General features: G+C 47.8%; 2 protein-coding genes across 6 annotated transcripts in view; one reads left to right on the top strand and one right to left on the bottom strand.

Moving 5' to 3' along the window:
- Nucleotides 1-12,288, bottom strand: part of LOC100124063 (organic cation transporter protein) — a 17,447-nt gene extending 5,159 nt beyond the window's left edge. Inside the window, exons 1-5 of one of the 5 annotated variants that reach the window (XM_008217520.4) lie at nucleotides 12,166-12,288; nucleotides 901-1,091; nucleotides 656-825; nucleotides 348-597; nucleotides 18-276 (exon numbers count right to left, since the gene is read on the bottom strand). In XM_008217520.4, the coding sequence (XP_008215742.1) occupies nucleotides 18-276; nucleotides 348-597; nucleotides 656-798 (652 nt within the window). In that variant the 5' untranslated portion in view covers nucleotides 799-825; nucleotides 901-1,091; nucleotides 12,166-12,288. Of the gene's footprint in view, nucleotides 1-17; nucleotides 277-347; nucleotides 598-655; nucleotides 826-900; nucleotides 1,092-2,148; nucleotides 2,168-3,177; nucleotides 3,402-5,487; nucleotides 5,801-12,165 lie in introns of those variants that run through there. The other 4 variants (XM_016988630.3, XM_031932012.2, XM_008217519.4 and 1 more) reach the window with 4 other exon arrangements.
- Nucleotides 11,413-19,818, top strand: LOC100124061 (mucin-5AC). The gene is made up of 4 exons (XM_031932004.2): nucleotides 11,413-11,706; nucleotides 12,186-12,468; nucleotides 12,554-18,697; nucleotides 18,783-19,818. Exons 1-4 carry the CDS (start codon nucleotides 11,573-11,575, stop codon nucleotides 19,233-19,235), a joined length of 7,014 nt encoding a protein of 2,337 aa, XP_031787864.1. The 5' UTR covers nucleotides 11,413-11,572; the 3' UTR covers nucleotides 19,236-19,818.

Here is a 19,818-nt window from a genome sequence, read left to right as displayed (position 1 = left end):
TCCTCGGAATAACTCACCGATGACATAGGCGACGAGGAAGACGCCGCTCGTGGTCGAGCCTACGATGGCCCTGAAGATGACGTAGGATATAAACTCGGGCGTCAGCGCGACGGCGATGCCACCGACCAGCTGTATGACCAGCGAGAGGAAGAATATCGGCCGTCGTCCGTACTTGTCGCTCAGCGCTCCGAAGATCGTCGAGCCGAGCATGACGCCGACCATGAACAGCGAGTCGCTCAGGGCTCGGAGCCATTCCCGGTCGCAGACCAGGTCCCACTGCGGAGAGGTATGATTTTTTTTTACTCTTCGTTAATTACAATCGTCGCAATTTATTTTACGAGTCGTACCTCGGAGGTGGTCGAGCTCTGGTAATTGCTCCTGTCGTAGACGAAGTCGTGGCAGGTGCTGGTCTTCCGGCCGGCGTTGAACTTGTCCGTCAGGTAGAAGTCGACCCTCGTCGGGCCGACGCCGGACACGTCGCTGTAACGCTCGCATTGGGACCAATTTTTAGCTTTGTAATCCCAGGGATAACTCGCGTTCATCACGTGCTCCGGGAGAAAAAACGACGAGTTGTCGGTATCGAAGGGCAGTGCACACCTGTTGGGAGGCATTTGATTAACAACATTTTCATCTACAGCTATCGGCGTCAAATTACCTTGAAGCCATCTTGGCCCCGAGGAAAACTCCGGCGAGCTTGTGGAAAGCGCATGATATGGCCGGCAGGCAGAGCAGTAGGTATATCCTGCGCTGGTACTTGCCGAACTGGCCCATCTCCGTGATAACGTCGTCGTACGCCATTTTTCGTCCGTTGATTCTCTCTGATTACTGTATATCAGGTACACGTTTTGCAATTGATTAGTACTGCAAGATCGGTTTCTATATCATATTGGGATAATTTACCTGTTGTAAAAAATAGCAATTATTCGAGTTGCGATTCGACGATGTCTCTGCTATAAATTCATTTCGGATGTGCCATGCACATCGTAGAGGCAGTCTTGGCTTTACAAAAATATAACTACGACACTGTACGGATTCTTAGAAAATTTTCCTCTATTATCACTCCGTGTTCAAGCTTCTTCACAGAGACTTTCCTGCAAACAAAGAAACATTGATAAAATATGAAATCCAATATACCGACAGACACACATCAGCGTTACGAGTAGTAATACACAAGAAAACACCAAAATATCAATAAAATAAATCCCGCGCATGCAATACCGTCGAACGCGATAAAGCCTTGTGCAATCCACCCCATAAACAATAGCCGCACGTGTCGCACAATCGGCAAACAAAGGAAAAATCCGTCAAATTAAAATGGACGCGCGCGATAACAAATAACAGACGTTCATATTACAGCACACAGCGCGATTGTATACTGTTACGATAATAGTAATCCGGAAAAACGCGCGGTAATTACAAAACTAACGGCGCGACTTCTTCTCTCCCACTATATTTATCAGACGTCGCTTTATACGCGCGAGTAGGTGTAAGTACAAGCGCGAGACCGATTCCGTTAGGACAAGTGCATTGTCATATGCGCGTACACATTTAAGCGCGGCGTTTTCCCGCGCGCGCTTGTGCAGATGGAAACTGTTCCACGAGGATGTTTACACGCCGCTTTATTTTTTGCTCGCGAGACCGTTTCCCCGAGTGCTGCTGCTGTAATAATAGGTGCGCGCAAAAGAATTTCAGCTTATGCTTCAGCATCACGCGGAAGAAGAAGCGTAGATGAAGAAGAGCTGTTTGACCGATTTTTTTTCAGTAGTCTAACCGAACTAGTGTTACGCGTTGAAATAATTCCGCTAAAGCGTGGGAGTGTGTCATCCGCGAGGAGGAAGCCGGATGAACTGTAAATCGGATGTTTTCTCGGAACGAGATCCATTGTCAACTTTTCTATGAATTATTTATAGAGGCTAATAAGTCCAAGCGGACTTCACATCTTGATTTGCTTAATCGAATCAAAAAACTTGCTGAGATTGAAATTTAATAATACGCTCGTCTCGCCACGCAGATCACTTTAGAGGAACTCACACACACGCGCGCGCACACAGAGAACACTGCATCGTACGATATCAGCGACGCGCGCATCGAGAGAGCTCAGAGCACGAGGGCCAACTTGAGGCAAACACACTCGCATATCTCACTCACATAGAACACAGACGAAGCTTGCCGGTCGGAATTATCGAGCGGCGTCGTGCCTCCTTCTCGCGCGCAGACCTACACGTATATACGAATAGAGCCGGCGGTCTGCACCTTTTCACGCGTTTCTTGCAGCAATACGAGCTCTGATCGTACGATGCACTTTAGTCAACACACGGCACACGTGTAACGAACGAGCTGACGACGGCAGTTGGCGGCAATCGTACGATGTGCCTCGGCTGGGCGTATTGGGATATATAGGTAGACGTGGTTTCCAGGGGGGACGGGGATCCACGTGTGCAGGGTGCGGATGATGAAATTTTTCGGAAGCTGAGGTGTGCCGGTTGTTCAAAGTACGATGCAAAGTTCGATTGTTTTTTATAATTTAACTATCCACCGTACATTTGCGGCTATAGAAAATATAAGCTTACTTTGCACTTTAGCGAGCGGCACGTGCGTTTCGAAGAAGGTTACGAGCGAGACTTGGGAGTTCAATCGTCAGAGAAATTATCTGTTTATTATTATCATCGCCGCGCACTACTATGCTACTTTATCTCATTCGCCTATAGTGTACCCCGCTCTTCGGTATATATTTAAATTCGTGTTGCACATACACTATATAGATATACCTACACAGAGTCGCGCGTTGCGGTATGCTTAAAGACTCCGCGAAGATTCATTATCGGCGCGAAGGCGCAGAGCATAGGCCTGTAATTAATTTTCAAGCCTCGAATTTCCCAATGAAACAGAAGTTATTTATGGATAAATTTTTTTGTCCGTCGACGCCGACACGTGTGCGTGTGTATTTTCAAAGTATCGACCGAGCATAAATAATAAAAAGCCTTGTGGTGTCTGTGTGTGTGTGTGTGTGTGTGTGTGCGCGGCGAGTAGCGAACCGTGAAATATGGAAATCGATAACCCCGTGAAGCACAGCCCATAGGAAGAAACGTTAAAAAAATGGGATACGAAAGAAAAAAAAACGATCGCATCCACAATTTTTCTCTCAGCATTAAAGCCGCACGAGAGAACAACACGTACCCATTGATGATTCCATCGCAGCACACTATATCCTCCTCGAATCCATCTGTTAGAATCTATAATAGTATCACTCGCTCGTCGCGATCTTTTCGCGGAAAATATTTTTACATCTACACCTTGGGTCTTTGACAGAAGGCAAAAATCGCGCGAGCCAAGCGTTAGAAGAGAACGACACGAGCGTTAGCTCGTGGACACTGGCCGACACTAAAAGCGTGTGTGTGTATACACTTCGGAGCAGCGGCGAGTGCCGAGCATGCGCGAGGGCTATATATATATATATATATATATACACACACATCGTACGAGGTATATAATGGCAAGTGTGTGTATTATATGGAAGCGCGCGCGCTTTGACCGACGCTCGAGGATGGCGCGCGAGTCGAGTTTTTTTTTTTTTTTTTTGAGGGTTGGGGTGCAGGTGTGTGTTGTATAGGGGAGGAAACGTTTGCGGTCGGGTTGTAGCCTGATGGGGTTTTTGGAGATTTTTTATTTTTGGGGGGAGATAGAGGTGTGGCAGGCCTGGTTCTCACCCCCGCGCGCGCACTTTGTACGATATTTTTGGATTTACGATTTCTGGACGATATAAAAAAGCTTCACCTTCAAACTAGTAGTATTATTTCGGAGCCGTAATTTACTTCGCGAACATACCGAATGGTAAATAACGCGCTCTAGACCATTTGTCTCTCGAAAAGTGCATACAATGCACGACGATGATAATAAAGGATAACTAGAGCGGTTGCAATATTTGTCAAGTAGCGACATACGTGCGTATATAGGTATACGTTGTTGCATTGTAAATATAAACACAGATCAATTAGTCACTTTTGCGTCTAACTGTGTCAACGTGTCGTCTCGTCTGGCGATCGTTTGTACAATACTTATTCAATTTGTTATATCCCGATGGTTTCTTCGTATAGCCGCGGCCTCGCGCTTGTGCTGCACAATATACTGTTTACGGTTACCGATCAAAATAGCTTCGATATTCTATATACCATTGTGTTAAACTACACCTGCGCTTCTCGTGAAAATAAGCATCGGTATATGGACCATACAATCTGTAAGAGTAAATTCAATGAACAGCTCCACTTTTCTCCGCAGCTGCGGCTTTGAATGCGGTACATAATTCGATTCTGAAAAGGATCCGAAAGCCTCGCGACACTTCTCCCTCCAAATCGACTATCTACGCAACTCCGAAAAACATTCATCTCCCACATCATAAACATATTAGAAACAATCATCTAGTCTAAACGACGCGACACACATGCTCTACCCACGATTAGTTAACGGAAGTGTACGATAACGAGCAGGTATACAAAAATCGAACAATACACATTGTTACGCACCATTGGAGAGACCTGTCGCGTGTAACACACATACACGGCACACATGTAAATCAGAGCTACACGTATGCAAGCCTATGAATAGCCGACTGAATAATAAGCGTATTTCATTCACTTATGCATCCGCTCATTAAATCGGCATCTCCGCGCGCGACTATTCACTCTCTATTTCGCCGTCCCTCTCCTCTTCTCTCACGCGAGCGCGAGCCTATTGCCTCCCCGTCGTTACACCGAGAGCGGTTTGAATCAATTTTTTTTCTTTTAATTTTTCGAATAGCAAGGTCGTGAATTTCGAAGCTCCAAAGTCTCGTCTAGATTAGATTATTCACACTTGGTCTGGTGTCTGCGTGTGGTGGGATTAATTTTCGCTAATTAAAAGATGCGATCGATTCGGATATCGTGCTTTCTTCAAGCTTTCCTTGTTTTCACCTCGTTCGACGATCTATTACGAGTTCGATAACCGCGGAGATAACATTCCGTGAGTGTGTGTAAAAATCGTCTCGAATATCGAGTCTGTCCCCGCATTATCCGCGCGTGTCAACCTCTTTCGCCGGATCCACGTTGCGAAACATTATACGAGAGCGTGACGAATCTGCGCTCATGCACATGCAACTGACCAATTGATTATTTCCTCGACGTAATACGCGTTGCGTGGAAATATATCGGCGATAAGTCGGTACACATAATTGTGGAAACTTACGTATTCGATAAGCCACAATTTTCGCTCCGAATACAACGGCCGTTTTTCGGCGAGGCTTTCGTTCTAATAATAGCTTATTTCTCGCGAGATTAGATAAACTCGAAATGCTTAGACTGCATCATCATCATCATGCATGTATCCGCGCGTCATATCATCGCGTGTCGCATCGTCGTATCGAAAATCGCGCACGAGATTATAACACTGTCAAAAAAGAATAAAAAAAGTCCCGCAAGCTCGCATGCGTCAACCAACAGGTGTGTATGGGTTTACCAAAGAGCGAGCGCACGTACGTATGTCATAAAGCTCCTCTCCCCCGGAAGCACATCAGTCCACAGCCTTCGCAGCTCGTATAATAAGCTCTCTTTACAATATACTGTACGACGCGTTGGCAGATATACCCTCGTCGATGAATCGAAGCCGCGTCATTCACATTTTGCCGCGGCGGACACAGTACCGTTCGCGCGTATACGTCGCCGCAGCCGTAGAAGATGATGATGATGGTGACGATGAAAAAAAATAACGAGGAACCAGTATATACGGAGTCCACGTGGACGTTGGCGCGCGACTGACGGCGGCGCGGCCCTAAGCGCGAGCGGCCCGATTTCCAGGTCACGCGGTGTCTCGGTGTATATAGGTATAGCCGTGCGTGTATTGGGATGTGGTCCGACTATGTAGCGGCGGTGATATTGCCACCAAGGACACGGTCAACGACGCGCGCGGGATAGGTAATTTCGGCCGCCGCGTGTGAACGAGAAAGAGCTTTTGATTGATGACTCGTGCGTGTGCTCTAATGCGGTGCATTGGATTGTGGGAGCTTTTTCTTTAGCGAGCGGAGGATTTGGTTGCGCGAATTTGAGGACGAAGTAGAGCACGGATGGGTATGGTCAGACGCGAGGGTGGGGAGTTTAGAGTGTCATTTGACATGATTAGCTTTTATCTAATCGTACGATTTCAATAAAATCGTAAAAGCCAACAACAACCAACGTCCCAAAAAGCATCCCACTAAAACCTGCCATAATTCAATCCATGTACAGCTCGTCAGAGTTCCTTTACAATCTTTTGAAATGCTAAAACCCCCCGACTAAATCCTTGCAGTCTCAGCTGCCCCAGTTCTCCCGACACTTGTAATCCATCCAAAAAGCATTCCTCTACCTCCTCCTCTGGCATTCCTAAACAGCCGATCGAGCCTCGCGCGTTATACCTCATCCATTCCAATCGCGCATCTCTTTCTCTCTCCGGAGAATTCCAAGCAACGGCCCGCAACGACGCGAATTTGTGGAACGACGGCGCGTGCGGCCGAGACAGAGTCGGCTAGTATATATTGTTCATTAGTGTCCGGCAAGAAAGTGAGCCAAGCGAGTTGGGTACCGTAATCTGTCGCCTCGCCCGGGTTCACGCGTGCGCGCGCGTGCGTCTGTCTATATAGGCACTGCTTTGCCCGCGAGGAATCGAATGATGTAATGCGGAAAGGATGTTGTTGACCTCTACCTCGAGCTCCTCGAGTGATTTTTGCTGAATTTTTTCTATAAAAACTTCGCTACATCGCATATATTTATGAAAGAAAAAGGCTCGTTCTACTTCCACACGTAATGCGACAGTTCGCACAGGTGCTGCTGCACCGCTGCATCTCATCGGCTCGGATTCTATTCATGAGCCGTTTGAGCGAGCGTATTATGCAGTCGCTGATTCCTCGTCTTCATTCGGTGAGAAAAGAGCCGCGCGTACGTCAAGCTCTCGTTGCAAACTCGACGCGAATATCTACGCTTAGGTTTAACGTACCGAACGAAAACGAGAAAAAATCACGAAAATCTCAACCCACGCGTGTCCGCACGACCGCAACGATTCAATATCGCGCCTTGAACTACACTTGTACTTCTAGGTCTCGGCGGGGCACGCGAAGGCACGCGCTCTACAAACGGCAGCTGTCTCGTGTGCGTATACCGGGCGAAAATAAAATCGGCCGCTCCCCCACCGCGCAGACCCAGTTTTCGATTTTCGTCGTGTGCCCGAGCGAGCTGTACATATATGTATATACTCGCGCCGGTCGTCGTCAAGCGGAAAATGACGCAGTGGGTATAGCTATATACGTTGCTCGGCGCGCGCTCGCGTAGAAAGGCATTTTTTCGTTTCGGCCTTTCGAGGCTAGTGAACCGTAAGTTTAAATAAGCAAAAGCGAGGAAGGTACCGTAGACACACCGTTAACTTCGATGCGCGCGCGCGCGCGCGGGGAGACTTGAATTGATTAAGCTCGCTGTGTACTCTTTCCTCTCCTCTATGCAGCCAACGCGTATAGACTATGCGTCTGTGTGTGTACTTGACGATTTTTACCGGGACGAGCGTGCGCCGCGCGACGACGCACAAAAAAAGTGTGTTACCGGTGTACGTATGCGTCTCGGGCGCAATGGGTTCAGTTTTCAAATGTAAAACGGGTTAACGCGCGCGTTACACTTTGGCTCTTCTTCGCTGCAGCGTCTGTGCGGCTTGTCCCGCTTCTTCTAGAGTCGAGTGCGCGTGCTCGCTTAAGAGCTTTTTCCGTTTCCGTTTGGACTGAATTCGAGCTTTTCGCAGCGGGCGATTGAACTCTCATATTATTGGTCACGAATTTATTAGAGCCGATGCGATGACGAATTTTATTATGTCATTGTATTTTTAATTGCTGTATGGGTATATGCATATTGTTGGAGCAGCGTTGTATAGTTGAAAAAAACCGCGTCGGTCCCATTTCTCACTCGGCTCTCTTTGAAACCAGTATACGGCTTTTGGAAACGAACCGGCGAGTTACCGGTTTTGCAGTAGCACTTCGAGATAGCGTCGAATTTTTGGAAGGCTCTCTTTTGAAACATTATTCACGATGAGCGCGAAATACCGTAACGAATATTTCGATGCTCCCATTACACTGGAAATGACACATTTTCAAACTAAAGAGAAATAAATTCTTTGGTTTCTCAATGTAGAGGATGCACCTGCCCAACCGCGAGCTTTCGTCACGTCATCCCCGCTCGCTTGCTCGATTATCCCACACATTCGAATACTTAATACATCCACCGCGAGAGAACGAGATATAATACAGCGCAGAGAAAGTGAGTTATGAAACAATTCGTAACAAAGCGCAGCGGAGTCGCCCACTCCCGATCGCGTCATCCGGTCCCTGCACGCATAATCCATCATTACGCAGGTTGGCTCGATCCAACAAAAAAAAAGAAGCTCCAGAAGACGCTGGATGAAGAACGAGCCCCATCATCATCATCATCATCATCTATATCGGTGAATGATGGAAATGGCAGAAGGAGAGCAGAGCAGAGCCGATCGACCGGTTCCCGTCCACGCGAGGCATACTATAAAGAAGAAGAAGAAGAAGAAGAAGAAGAAGAAAGGATGGATGGATTCGCCGCTATCGCCGATGCTCGGGTGAAAAAGACTGAGTGCGAGAGAGAGAGAGAGAAAGAGAGAGAGAGAGAGAGAGAGAGAGAGAGAGAGAGGGAAGAGAGGACAGTGCGCCGCAGGGAGCCTGGGCAAGGTTAACCCACAAGTCAACGCTCTTTAGGTGCGCACAGGGCAAACAGGTGCCCGAGCCAGTATAGAAGGAGGAGCTGTAGCTTCTTCTTCGCTGCTGCTGCTCCGATGCACCGCGGCGTGTTCTTCTTGATACACTCTTCTTCTTCTTCTTTTCTTCTTTTTCGTCGGCGTGTAAGAGCGAGGGTGCGAGGATGAGCATGAGTTGGCACACTGCTCGACGGAGCGAAGTTCTGTGCTACAACTCTGAAGCGTTAAGAATCTGTTATTGAAACGTGTACCATTAATTTATTTAAAATTCACACGCAAAACCGATTCGGCGCGAATCCACAGAGCGAAGAAAAACGGAAGCGAAGATACAGCGTATAATTGCTATCTCTGCAGACGCACGCGAGGCCGAGAGGTTAATATAATTTATCGGCGCGGGCAATGGAAATAACGGTATACAGGCAGAGAGAGAGAGAGAGAGAGAGAGAGAGAGAGAGAGAGAGAGAGAGAGAGAGAGAGAGAGAGAGAAAGAGAGAGACCGTCGCCTAGCCGATAAATCACATTAACGATTACGGCCATTACGCTGTATATCTCTTCCGCCGATCTGATGTATCAATTACGTGCCGCTCCGAGAAGGCGTCGCTTCGAACCGACCGAATGTGTGATTCGCGTCCATCATTTTTTATTGAATCGACGAAAGCCTCTCTCGCGCATTTGTTATAACAGCTTTATTCAATAAGCTCGACACTTGGCCCAGTTTGCTCACTATACGCGTTCCGTCGATCGGAGAGTCACATCGCGCCTCATAAATATCCTCGAAGACCGGTCTCTCGAAAATTCTTCGAGAGATATAGCTGCAGTAAAATCGTCGGAACCCAATAGAAAATTACGTAACGTCGGCAACTCTTGATCGTAAAAAGGAAAGGATATAATCCAGAGAGAGAGAGAGAGAGAGAGAGAGAGAGAGAGAGAGAGAGAGAGAGAGAGAGAGAGAGAGAGAGAGAGATAGAGATCCCGCAGGTATAATCGAAGCTCATCCGCGCGAGAGGCTAACGACCCTTGACAATTTTCATTTCTCTCGCTACGCGCTCGCCTTTTAATCGACACGTCACACGCACGCGACGATAGCAGAGCTTGCCAGGTCGCATTCCTCCTCGCTCTCGGCTATATTTGCGCGAGTCCTCTGGATTATTTCTGGATCTATACTGGCAACGCAGCGAGGAGAGCGCGTGTCATTGCGCTCTCGTCTGCACAGGACGAGCCGCGAGCTTATACCTCGTTGCTATGAGATTCTGCGACGCTTTGAGCGGCTGGTATCACCGCGAGGCGATCGTGAATTTTTCCTCCCTCTAAAATTCGAAATTACAGCGTCTCCGGTAAAAAGAGGAGTCGAAATCGAAAAATCCAGCACGAGCGTGCTTTACAAAGCGCAGCCCGTCGCACCCCACCATCAGCAGGTTCTTTCGTTTTTTGTACCCGCCGTGTGCCCCCTTCTCCCGTTCTCCAACCTGCCGAGGCTGCCAGTGGTCGGCTCCTGTACACGCTACACCTCCTTTATCCGCTCCCTCTCTCTTTCTCTCTCTTTCTCTCTCGCGGTCTTTCCCTCGAGGAGCAGCAGCAGCTCGACTCGCGCGGCCAGAGCATCATCGTCATCTCTGGCGTGCGGTGCATATCGGGTGCGGAGAGCCGAGTGAGTGCAGTGTGTCCAGTGATATGCTTGTACACCGGATTGAGCCCGCGGCAGCGTAATCGTACGAGACGGGAAGGAAGAAAGGAACCGCGTCGCTGTTATCCGAAGGAGATTCGAAGATAGCAGATACACACCGGGAGAGAGACGAGGTCACTAGCCCCTAGATCCAAGGCAAGGTCAGCGAGGAAGAAGAGGCTGCTGCTTTTTGTTTCTTCGGACCGGGGGAGAGAAACGGGCGAGCGCAAGAAAGACTGCAGGATGATTGTGCCGGGCACGAAGGCCACTGCTCTGCTCATCCCGTGATAAATTACACATTGCTCGTGTTCTGCTCACTGACTCTCGTTTCTTTTTTTTTTATTCTTATTCTTATTTCGAGCGATATTCTCCTGCTTTTTCTTTCGTTCTCGGAGATCGATTCTTGCTTGATGTTGGTGCACTGAGGAGGAGAGATCGGAGGACGACTATTTGGGAGGGCGAGATCGACCTATACGTGAGTAAATTTCATTGTTTTAGCGAATGTTTCTTATACCCCCTCGAAGGGAAACGACCTTTCTCCCTCGTCTCACGCTGTAACGCGCGCGGCGCGCTTTTTGTATTTCGCGCCTCGCGACGGACTTTTTCTACTCGTGCGATTCGCTTGATGAGGGAGATGCGCACGTATACGCTTCGCTACCCTCGACGGATTCGTTCACGCTGGCGGAACGTTTCGCGTTGAAATTGCGATGATTATATGCGCGTTTCTTTTTATTTCTGAGATGATGAATGCTTTGGTTTTTTAAATAAATGATATACTTACATTAGTTATGTATTTTTAACGACTTCTTTTTTTTCTTCTAAAAAATAACGCCTGATTAAAATCAGAGCAGCGCGGGTATCGGTAACGAGATGCTGCCGCGAGTTATTAATTTCAGTTACTTCCTTATTGCCATTACGGGGTGTGTAATCTCACGTCGTTGATCTTTCTTATACGCTAATGCACCTCTCGGAGCTGTAATTTTTCTTAATTTTCCTTTCCGCGTAATTTCGTTATATCCTGTTATATCCTCGTTATATTATACACGGAAATTCAGCCCATATACTATACATGATTTTGCTTTATTTTTGCAATTATCAATATCCAGTATAAAAAAGGCTGATAACGTCGAATTTTGCTCTCAGGTCAACATGACACCGAAACGTCGACTACGTCCGCTGCTGCTGGCGACGACGGCGTTGCTGATCTGGGGTAACCCCAACTCAACGCGTGCCTCGTCGATTCCCCCAACAGTTCTACCGTCGCCCGACAAACCCATACCCAGGTGAGTCAAAGAAAAAAAAAATTCACCTGCTGAAGCGATTAGCGCGCGCGCGCGAATTCGATGATGCGAGAATACAACGCGATCGAACGCCTGCGGCGGATCAAACAGACTTGCGCGCGCGCGCGCGCGGGTACCGTTCGACCAGTTAGTTCAATATATAGACGTCTCTTATATTGGGAGTTTACTTTACGGTAGAGGACTAGAGGTAAAAGAAAGAGGACGGCGCTAGATGTTTGTTCGTTGCGGTTTTTGTGAGTAGAGTATAATGTGGGAGAGCTACCGATGTTTGCTCTCGGATTATGAGCTGGTCGCAGGAATTACGCACGTGTCACACTTGCACGTAGTGATTTGCACGTCGTTCGTTTATAGTAATGGGTTTTTTGAACTTTCTTATATTTGCATGCCTGCGAGAATTAGTTTTATACTAATAAAAATGATGATAATAAAAAGTCGACTAACCTTGAGCCTCGATTCTCCAGCGTAATGATCGACGAAGCCGGCTCGAGGAGGATATCCTCGTCGGCAAATGGCCCGCAACACGTTCGAGGTCGCGACCCACCGGGTTCGCCGGTCAACTTGTTCACGCCCGATGAGTTCCAATTCTACACGCTCAACGGCCATGGCCAGCTGGTCATGAAGCAGATGACCAAACAGGAAATCCAGAGCATGATCGCGGCTGGCGGCGGTGGTCCCACTGTTGGCAATCTGCCCGTTGACCTTGGACACCATCAGAGCTCGATGACCGCCGATGCCGTACCTAAGGTATTAACAGTCTTCTTATTACAAAATCTTATGTTTCATTTGATTTGGTGATTTTTTTAGTAATTACCTTTGTTAATGTTTTCAGGTCTCCGACGTAGTCCAAAACGTACAGAAGGTCCTGAAGAGCGAGTTGAACAAGCCCGTGAAGGTGCACACGTCGGGCTCCTCGATTCCAGGCAGCGTCAACAGTCAGTGGACGAACATGCTTCCCTACATTCTATCCGGTGGCTCGGTCGACCAGCAAGACGTGGTCCAAGACACGAGTATAATACTACCCGCTCTGGACGACGACGATTCCTACGTCGACGTGGTGCCGCTTCAGGGCAACAAACCCATGGTGAATCAGTACGAACCCGAGGTGAACTACGTCCAAGCCCAGTCCACCAGCAACGATCAGATGGTCAAACCGGTCAGCGCGAAGCCGACCAAGGGTACCAGCGATAAACCCATCAACCTTCTCGGAAACATGGCTCTGGACAGTGGCATAATCGGAGAACAGGACCCCTTCACGGTACCGACCAAAGGCAAACCAAGCCGACCCTCCAGCACCCCGACGTATCACAAGTACACCACCACCAGGCCGTCCGTGATATCAGTCGTAAAGGACGTTCTGAAGGTCAGTGAGAAGAACTCGACCGGCAGCAAGCCAACGCTTTACATTCCTCTGTCGGTCTCCTCGTCGCTTCTCACAGACTCAGAGAAGCAAGAAGAATACTCGATTCCAAGCTACGGTTTCAAGCCGGAGCAGGAAATCGGCAAGCCTGACATATCGGCTGAATCAACCAGCATCGCTGCTCCCACGAAGAAAACTACAACCTCCTACGTCTACCCCGACGAAGCTAGTTTCACCAGAGTACCGATGATCCAAGTGCCGGTGATTTCCGCGGACAAGATAGGCACCTCGACTCAGCGCACGAACCAACAACAGACTCCGATGTTCGAGAAACTGCCGACGATCTCCCCAGCCTCGATCACGAGCACAACCGTCAAAGAGACGTCCTATCCCTCGATGATGAACCTTGGACCGATAGGTGGATTCAAGAAGCCGGAGACTAGCTACAAACCCCCGACGTACCAGTATCCGGTATACGATCCAGAAACCAAGTCCAGCGTTACCGCATCGTCGACGACTCGACACCCGGTTTACGAGCCAGCGACCAAACCCTTCAAAACTCCAACCTCGACGACCTATCATCCGGTGTACAGACCCGCGGCCAGCCCATCGACGCGTCGTCCAGTCTACGAGCCGTCGACCAGACCGACTACTCTGAACTTCAAGCCATCGTTCTCTCGTCGTCCTGTTTTCGAAGCTACGACTGCTAAAGCCTCGTCTCCGCTGCTGGAAATTACGACCAAACCGAGCAGTCAGACCGAGGGAACTAGGTATCCCAGTGGCATTTACACGACTGGAAAAGCCTCGACTTCGGCTATCGAATTCGCGACCAAACCGACTATTCAGGCTGAAGAGGTGAAAGTTACGAGGTTCCCCGATACCACATACCAAACTCAAACCACTGGCAAGTCTTCGACTCCAGTGACGGAGAGTGCTACCAAAGCCAGCCCGTCCAGTAGCACTACCCAGGAAACTACTACCAGAGACGAGGTCAAGGATCTGTCGCCGGTGTACGTCGTGCAGCAGTTGTTGGAGTCCGACAAGTATCCTGCCATACCCTCGGCGTCTCAGAGTTTGGGCAACAGCGAAGCAGTGAAGGACAGCTACGGCATCCTCGAGAAGCTTCCAACACTCAACGCTAGCGATACCGATAAAAACGAGGGATCGACTGAATCGTACAATACCTACAATTATGATAAGCATACCGTTATATACTCGGACACGAGTGATAAACTGCCGGTCAAGACTACCGTTTTTTCGGAAATGGACAAAGACAGCGAAGATATGTCTTATACAGTTGGACCTGTCAAAGCTGAAACTGAAAGTGATACACCAACGACGAATTATTACGCCACCGAAAAATCAACTCAACCTCAACCGATGGATACTGTCACTTCCGATCAAAAGAAACCGGTTAAAACGGAAGAGTCTACGGTTTACGAAGCTTCTTCAACTGTCCCGCTCAAATCTGAAGAACCGAGTACCGAAGCTTCTGTGCTGAAGAACAAGACAGTACAAACGGAAAATACACCGATCGCAGAAACGGTCACTCCTAAATACGAAATCAACTCGATGAGACCAGCAAGTGCCGAAGAAACGAAAAGTCCGTTAGGATCGGAAGTGAATAAAGACGCGCCTTACGTAAAAGTTTCTCAGAACGAAAAGACTGAAGAATCACCAACAACTGTGTACGTTAACGAACCCGAACTAACTCAATCTTGGAGTGAAAGTGAAATGACCACCCAATTCGTTCCGATCGACGAGGGCATGACGGAAATTCAGATGATAGAGCACGACTCCGAAAAAGAGATGGATAAGAAACCAGTTACGATTGAAGCTGTCACTAAGAAACAAGAAAGTACCACCAAACCTATTCAAGATAGTACTACTCTGAAAACCGAGTACTTTGAATTAACAACGGATTACGTTGCTCCGATCAACCCAATCGCAGATTCTGTTAAGAAAGAAGAAAGCAGTGCAAGTTCGACCACGATGGAAAACGTCAATGAGCCAATTCAATCGGTAAAGAAGACTACAACGATACCCCTCGATGCGACTAAAGAAATAATCGAGAAAGTCACAATGACCGTAGAAGATAAGAAGCCCACTACTGAATTAGTCACCGACAGGATAACGATTTCAGACTCAGAAAAAGAGAAGCCGGCAGAAAAAGAAGCTGCTATAGCTCTCGAAGCTGATAAAATTACAAAGCCAGCATATTCAGATCAAACGAATCTCATGACGGAAGCAATTATCGCTACGTCAACTGAAATGAATCAAGCGGACAAGAACCCGCCAACAGAGTTCCCTGTTTACGAAAAAATGGAAACGATAACGGAGAGTGCTTTAGATAAACAAACGGAGAAAATCAATGTCGACATTGAAAAACAGAAAATCCAACCCATGGAGGACGAAGTATCCACCGTCAAAGTCATCCCTATTTACGATGACGATACGTCGATATACACTTTGATTTCTGAAAATCCAGACAGAATCAAGTTTGCCGATCAAGCTCCAACCACGATAGTGCCAGTCGCAGAAAAACAAGAGGAAACCAAATTGCCAGCTCTCCCGGCAAAAACAACTCAGTACACTAAAGCCCCAATCACAATCACCCCTTCGACGCCGGTTCAAACAACACAAAGCGAACCCGCTCAGGATACCGTTTTACCCGGATTGGAGGAAACCTTCAACAATTACATAAAGGAGCATTACGATCCAAATTTGTCTTCCACCGGTGAAGACGATGAAATCTCGCACATGACGACATTCCCCCCAGAAATCGTTAAAAGTTCTCTGAGTTACAACGATGGGGTACCAACTTGGCCGACGACGATTTCGAATTATATAACAACTAATCAGCCGGATCAGTACACAGGTACTGAATTACCAAATATGCAATCGTCTACTTTTATCAATGCAATGGAAACTACTGAGAACTCAAAACCTGACAAAAGGGAAGAACCTGTAGCCACGCCATTCAAGGATTCTCCAACGACAGAAAGTTTGAGTGATAAAAACACTCCTTTCACAACGAAAAGTCCTGTGACGCAAGACAAAAGCAAAGTTGAAACTCCTATAATCTACTTGGACCTGGCGAACTCCAACGCAAACAAGCAGAGTGTTCCCCCTCAACCTAACAAAGAGTTTATGAGTAATTCGTCGCTCACGAGGATCAAAATTAAAAATCCAGTTATGGACATAGACAAGATAATTTCGGAGGCACAAGCTCAGACCAACACTCCTTCCACGGTGCCTTACACTCTGCCAAGCGAAAATAGACCTGCCAACAATTTTGCAAGTGGAATTATCGCAGGTTATCCAACTTACGAGCAAATGAAACCCGTTACGGAGCAGATTCCTGGAACGACGCTGTACGAAATTGTTGGAGGAACGAAGAAGCCGACTTTGAATGTAAAACCAGTTCAGGATAAACTCGTCGACGGCGAGCAGTCTGAGAGTAATATCAGTTACCAAGGAAAATTGACAACTGCGCTGCCCGTCGATGATGTGAAGATTACGGAAAAGCTGGATTTCCCTTCAACGATGAGCTCAGCAGCGGATGTGGGAACCACTATTTACCAGGTGTCCGAAACTCCACATTACGAATCGTACACGCAAATACCTTTCGAATCGCTTCCGATTGCCAGCAAGCCCAGTGCTCCTAGTCAACCTGGAGAAATCTATGATCCACCTTTGGAGAAAATCAACGACTTGATCAATCAACTAAAGAATACGCCATCCGAGCATGCTTCCATAGGATACGACTTTTCGAACGGCGTTGAAACTACGATAGTTCCGTTGGACAGGTTCGAAACGTTGATCACCGAGAGTAATCCTGCCCCTACCGATGATACCCTTACGACCATAATAGAAGATCTGAGTAAAACCTCTACGGAATCCCAGAACAGTACCTATGTCGTCATACAGACTCTTCCGTACAGCAAACCTGTGCTAAGCAGCACGGAACCAACTGTTCGACAAACCACGATCAAAGAACCGACCACAGCTGCAACGACGACCACGACAGCTCAAAATATTTCGAAGACAAAGCCCAGCACGAGTGCGACTACTGTGTTGAGCATAGTAAAGCAGCCAACTACGGGAAAACCGTACGTCACTTCGACGTACAGCACAACCAAAGGATCGCTCGACAAAATTCAATCGACAATCGACAAATCCGCTGGTAGAATCAACCTCGAGGAAGAAAAGAACAAGATGCAGCAGCCTATGAAACCAACCGAACCCACCAAATTCACCATCAAAAACAAGTATCATTACAGCACGATCAGAAGAGGAACGTCCCCAGGGTACCAAAATTATTCGAGAAAGACCACGAAAGCGCCGATCAAGGAAACCGCGGCCACCGCCATACCGGATCGTACGGCCAGCAAACCGATCGAGGACACGAAGGAAACCAGTGACAAGTGGACTCTGATTCCTCAGAAAGGCGTTGAAAAGGTGGATGAAAAACCGGAAGTAAAGAAGATTCCACCAGCAAGTAGCAAGGAGGGAGCTCAACCGATCAACTCTCAAATTGTTACTCTGGATCACGCGAGCGGCGCGATCGGTCTCGACCAGAGCAACAAAGCCCTCGACAAGGACGTCGCCGAGTTCCTAAACATGTGCAACGAGCTGTCCTTCAAATTCTGGACCTTGGCCAACTCTAACCTCAGCAGCGCGCGATCGGTAACCATGTCACCGTTCGGAATGATCAGTACCTTGGCTATGATCTTCCTCGGCGCTCGAGGTCTCACCTCCAATCAGATGAACGACATCCTCAAGCTCGATGACGTGGTGACGTTCAATCCTCACTTGGTATTCCAGAACATCACCGACACGGTGACCTTGGCTCGTGGCCAGGGCATCGAGAACGCGGCTTTCGTTCGTGCTCTGTTCGCCGATAGACTGAAGGTGCGACGCATCATCCCGTTCTACAAGGAGCAGACTCAGCAGTTCTACGAGGGCGCAGTTGTAGACATCAACTTCTCGACGGCCGGTGACATACTGCGTCGCCGGACGAATCTGCTGATCAGAAAACAGACAGGTGGTAGGATCAAGGACTTCATGAAACAGCACACGGTACCACTTCGTTCACCGCTCACGGCCCTCTCGGCCAACGTCTTCCAGACGAGCTGCGATGGTCCGGACGCGAGTTCCGAGGGCCGAGACGGCGAGATGTACTTCGCGGTCTCGCAAACGGTCAAGCAGCGCAAACTCGTGCCGATTCCAGCGGTCGTCTGGAAGTCCGGGGTATCGGCTGGTTACGAGCCGAGTTTGGATGCCACAGCCGTGGCACTTGGCGAGTCCAAGAGGCCGGTGTCCCTCATCATGGTCATGCCGGGTCAACAAGGTCTCACCGCACCTGGAGACAATCTCGAGAGACTTGAGAACCGACTGTTTGGTAATCCCAGTGATAACGCTCTCGAGAAACTCCTGAAGGTTATCATACCGAGACGAGTCGAGCTGCAGATGCCTAAGTTCAGTCAACGCTCGATCGTTAACGTAACCTCTGCCCTGAAGAAGATGGGCTTCGATCAGCTGTTCACCAGGACTGCCGATCTCAAGGGTATCAACGGAGCCGGACACGATCTCTACTTGGCGGACATGCTACAGGTATGACACAAATAAATTAATTCAACAAAAATTCGGAATCCCTTCGAGTACTTTCTAAATCGAAAAAATGATTTCTACTTCACAGATGAACCTGTTCTGCACCTGTGGCGACGAGAACAAGCCGGGCGGTAAGCACCTCAGCGAGACCTATCCAGGAACACCCTCCAGGCACAACCGAGCTTGGGAGGTTCTGTCCAACGTCGACGACAACGGAGTGAATGACTTTGCCGAGACCAGGAGCGCCGATAATTCGGAAGCCACCGAGGGATGCGAAGAAGACGAGACCGAGAGCTGGTCGGGTTCGAACGACTCGTCGAACGAAGAACTCGACAGGATGAACGGACTCAGGCAGAAGATGCACCAGAAGAGGTTGCGCTGGCTCACGTCGCCGAGGCGCACGCGATGCCGAACACGCCGACAGGCCGAGCCCGAGAAACCCAGAATGAAAATGGACAAGCCTTTCCTTTACTTGATAAGACATAATCTGAGCGGACTGATTCTTCATATAGGACGATTTAATCCCAAGAATCAGTCCTAACCATGAGAAATAACTTCGAGTATTATTAATCATTGTGTATCAAAGAATAATTTAATTTAATTAATTAATTCTTTAGCTGTATATGCATCTCGTTAATCTAGACGAATCTTAACTGATATAGTTATTAGGCAAGTCTGCTTAAGGCGCTAAGCGAACTCGATATGATATTATATACACATTTTCCACGTGTGTCCTAAATTTTAATTTACGTATTTCGTGAGAAGAGGAATTGTCACGCATAAATTAGCTGTAAATTATTTATTTATTCCTTTGCCAACGAGTTCGAGCGGCTCTATATGATGTGTAAGTTTATTTAATTCTATAAGACTTCTAACTATTAAGGCTCAAATAGTCATAAAATTCCTTATGGAAGTAAGGTAGCTGTATACTTATTATTTTGCGAAATTCAACACTAGCTCGCTTGCTGTTCTGGCTAATTAAGAAAATTAGTCAATAAAAGACTTAATTTACTTCATATAAAAAAAAAAATAAAAGACTTCTATTTAAATCTCTTTTCTACTAGCTGTAAGAAAAATCAAGACCAGTAGTTTTAGTGAAATTAATGTTAAATTTATATGTAAAA

Source organism: Nasonia vitripennis, chromosome 5 (assembly GCF_009193385.2).
Source record: "Nasonia vitripennis strain AsymCx chromosome 5, Nvit_psr_1.1, whole genome shotgun sequence".
Classification (NCBI taxonomy): Eukaryota; Metazoa; Arthropoda; class Insecta; order Hymenoptera; family Pteromalidae; genus Nasonia; species Nasonia vitripennis.
This window is presented reverse-complemented; position numbering and strand designations above follow the sequence as displayed.

Coding starts and splice junctions, on each gene's coding strand:
- LOC100124061 (XM_031932004.2), top strand. CDS start 11,573: ATGACACCGAAACGTCGACTACGTCCGCTGCTGCTGGCGACGACGGCG. Junction 11,707..12,185: donor CCCGACAAACCCATACCCAG/GTGAGTCAAAGA, acceptor TCGATTCTCCAG/CGTAATGATCGACGAAGCCG. Junction 18,698..18,782: donor ACTTGGCGGACATGCTACAG/GTATGACACAAA, acceptor TCTACTTCACAG/ATGAACCTGTTCTGCACCTG.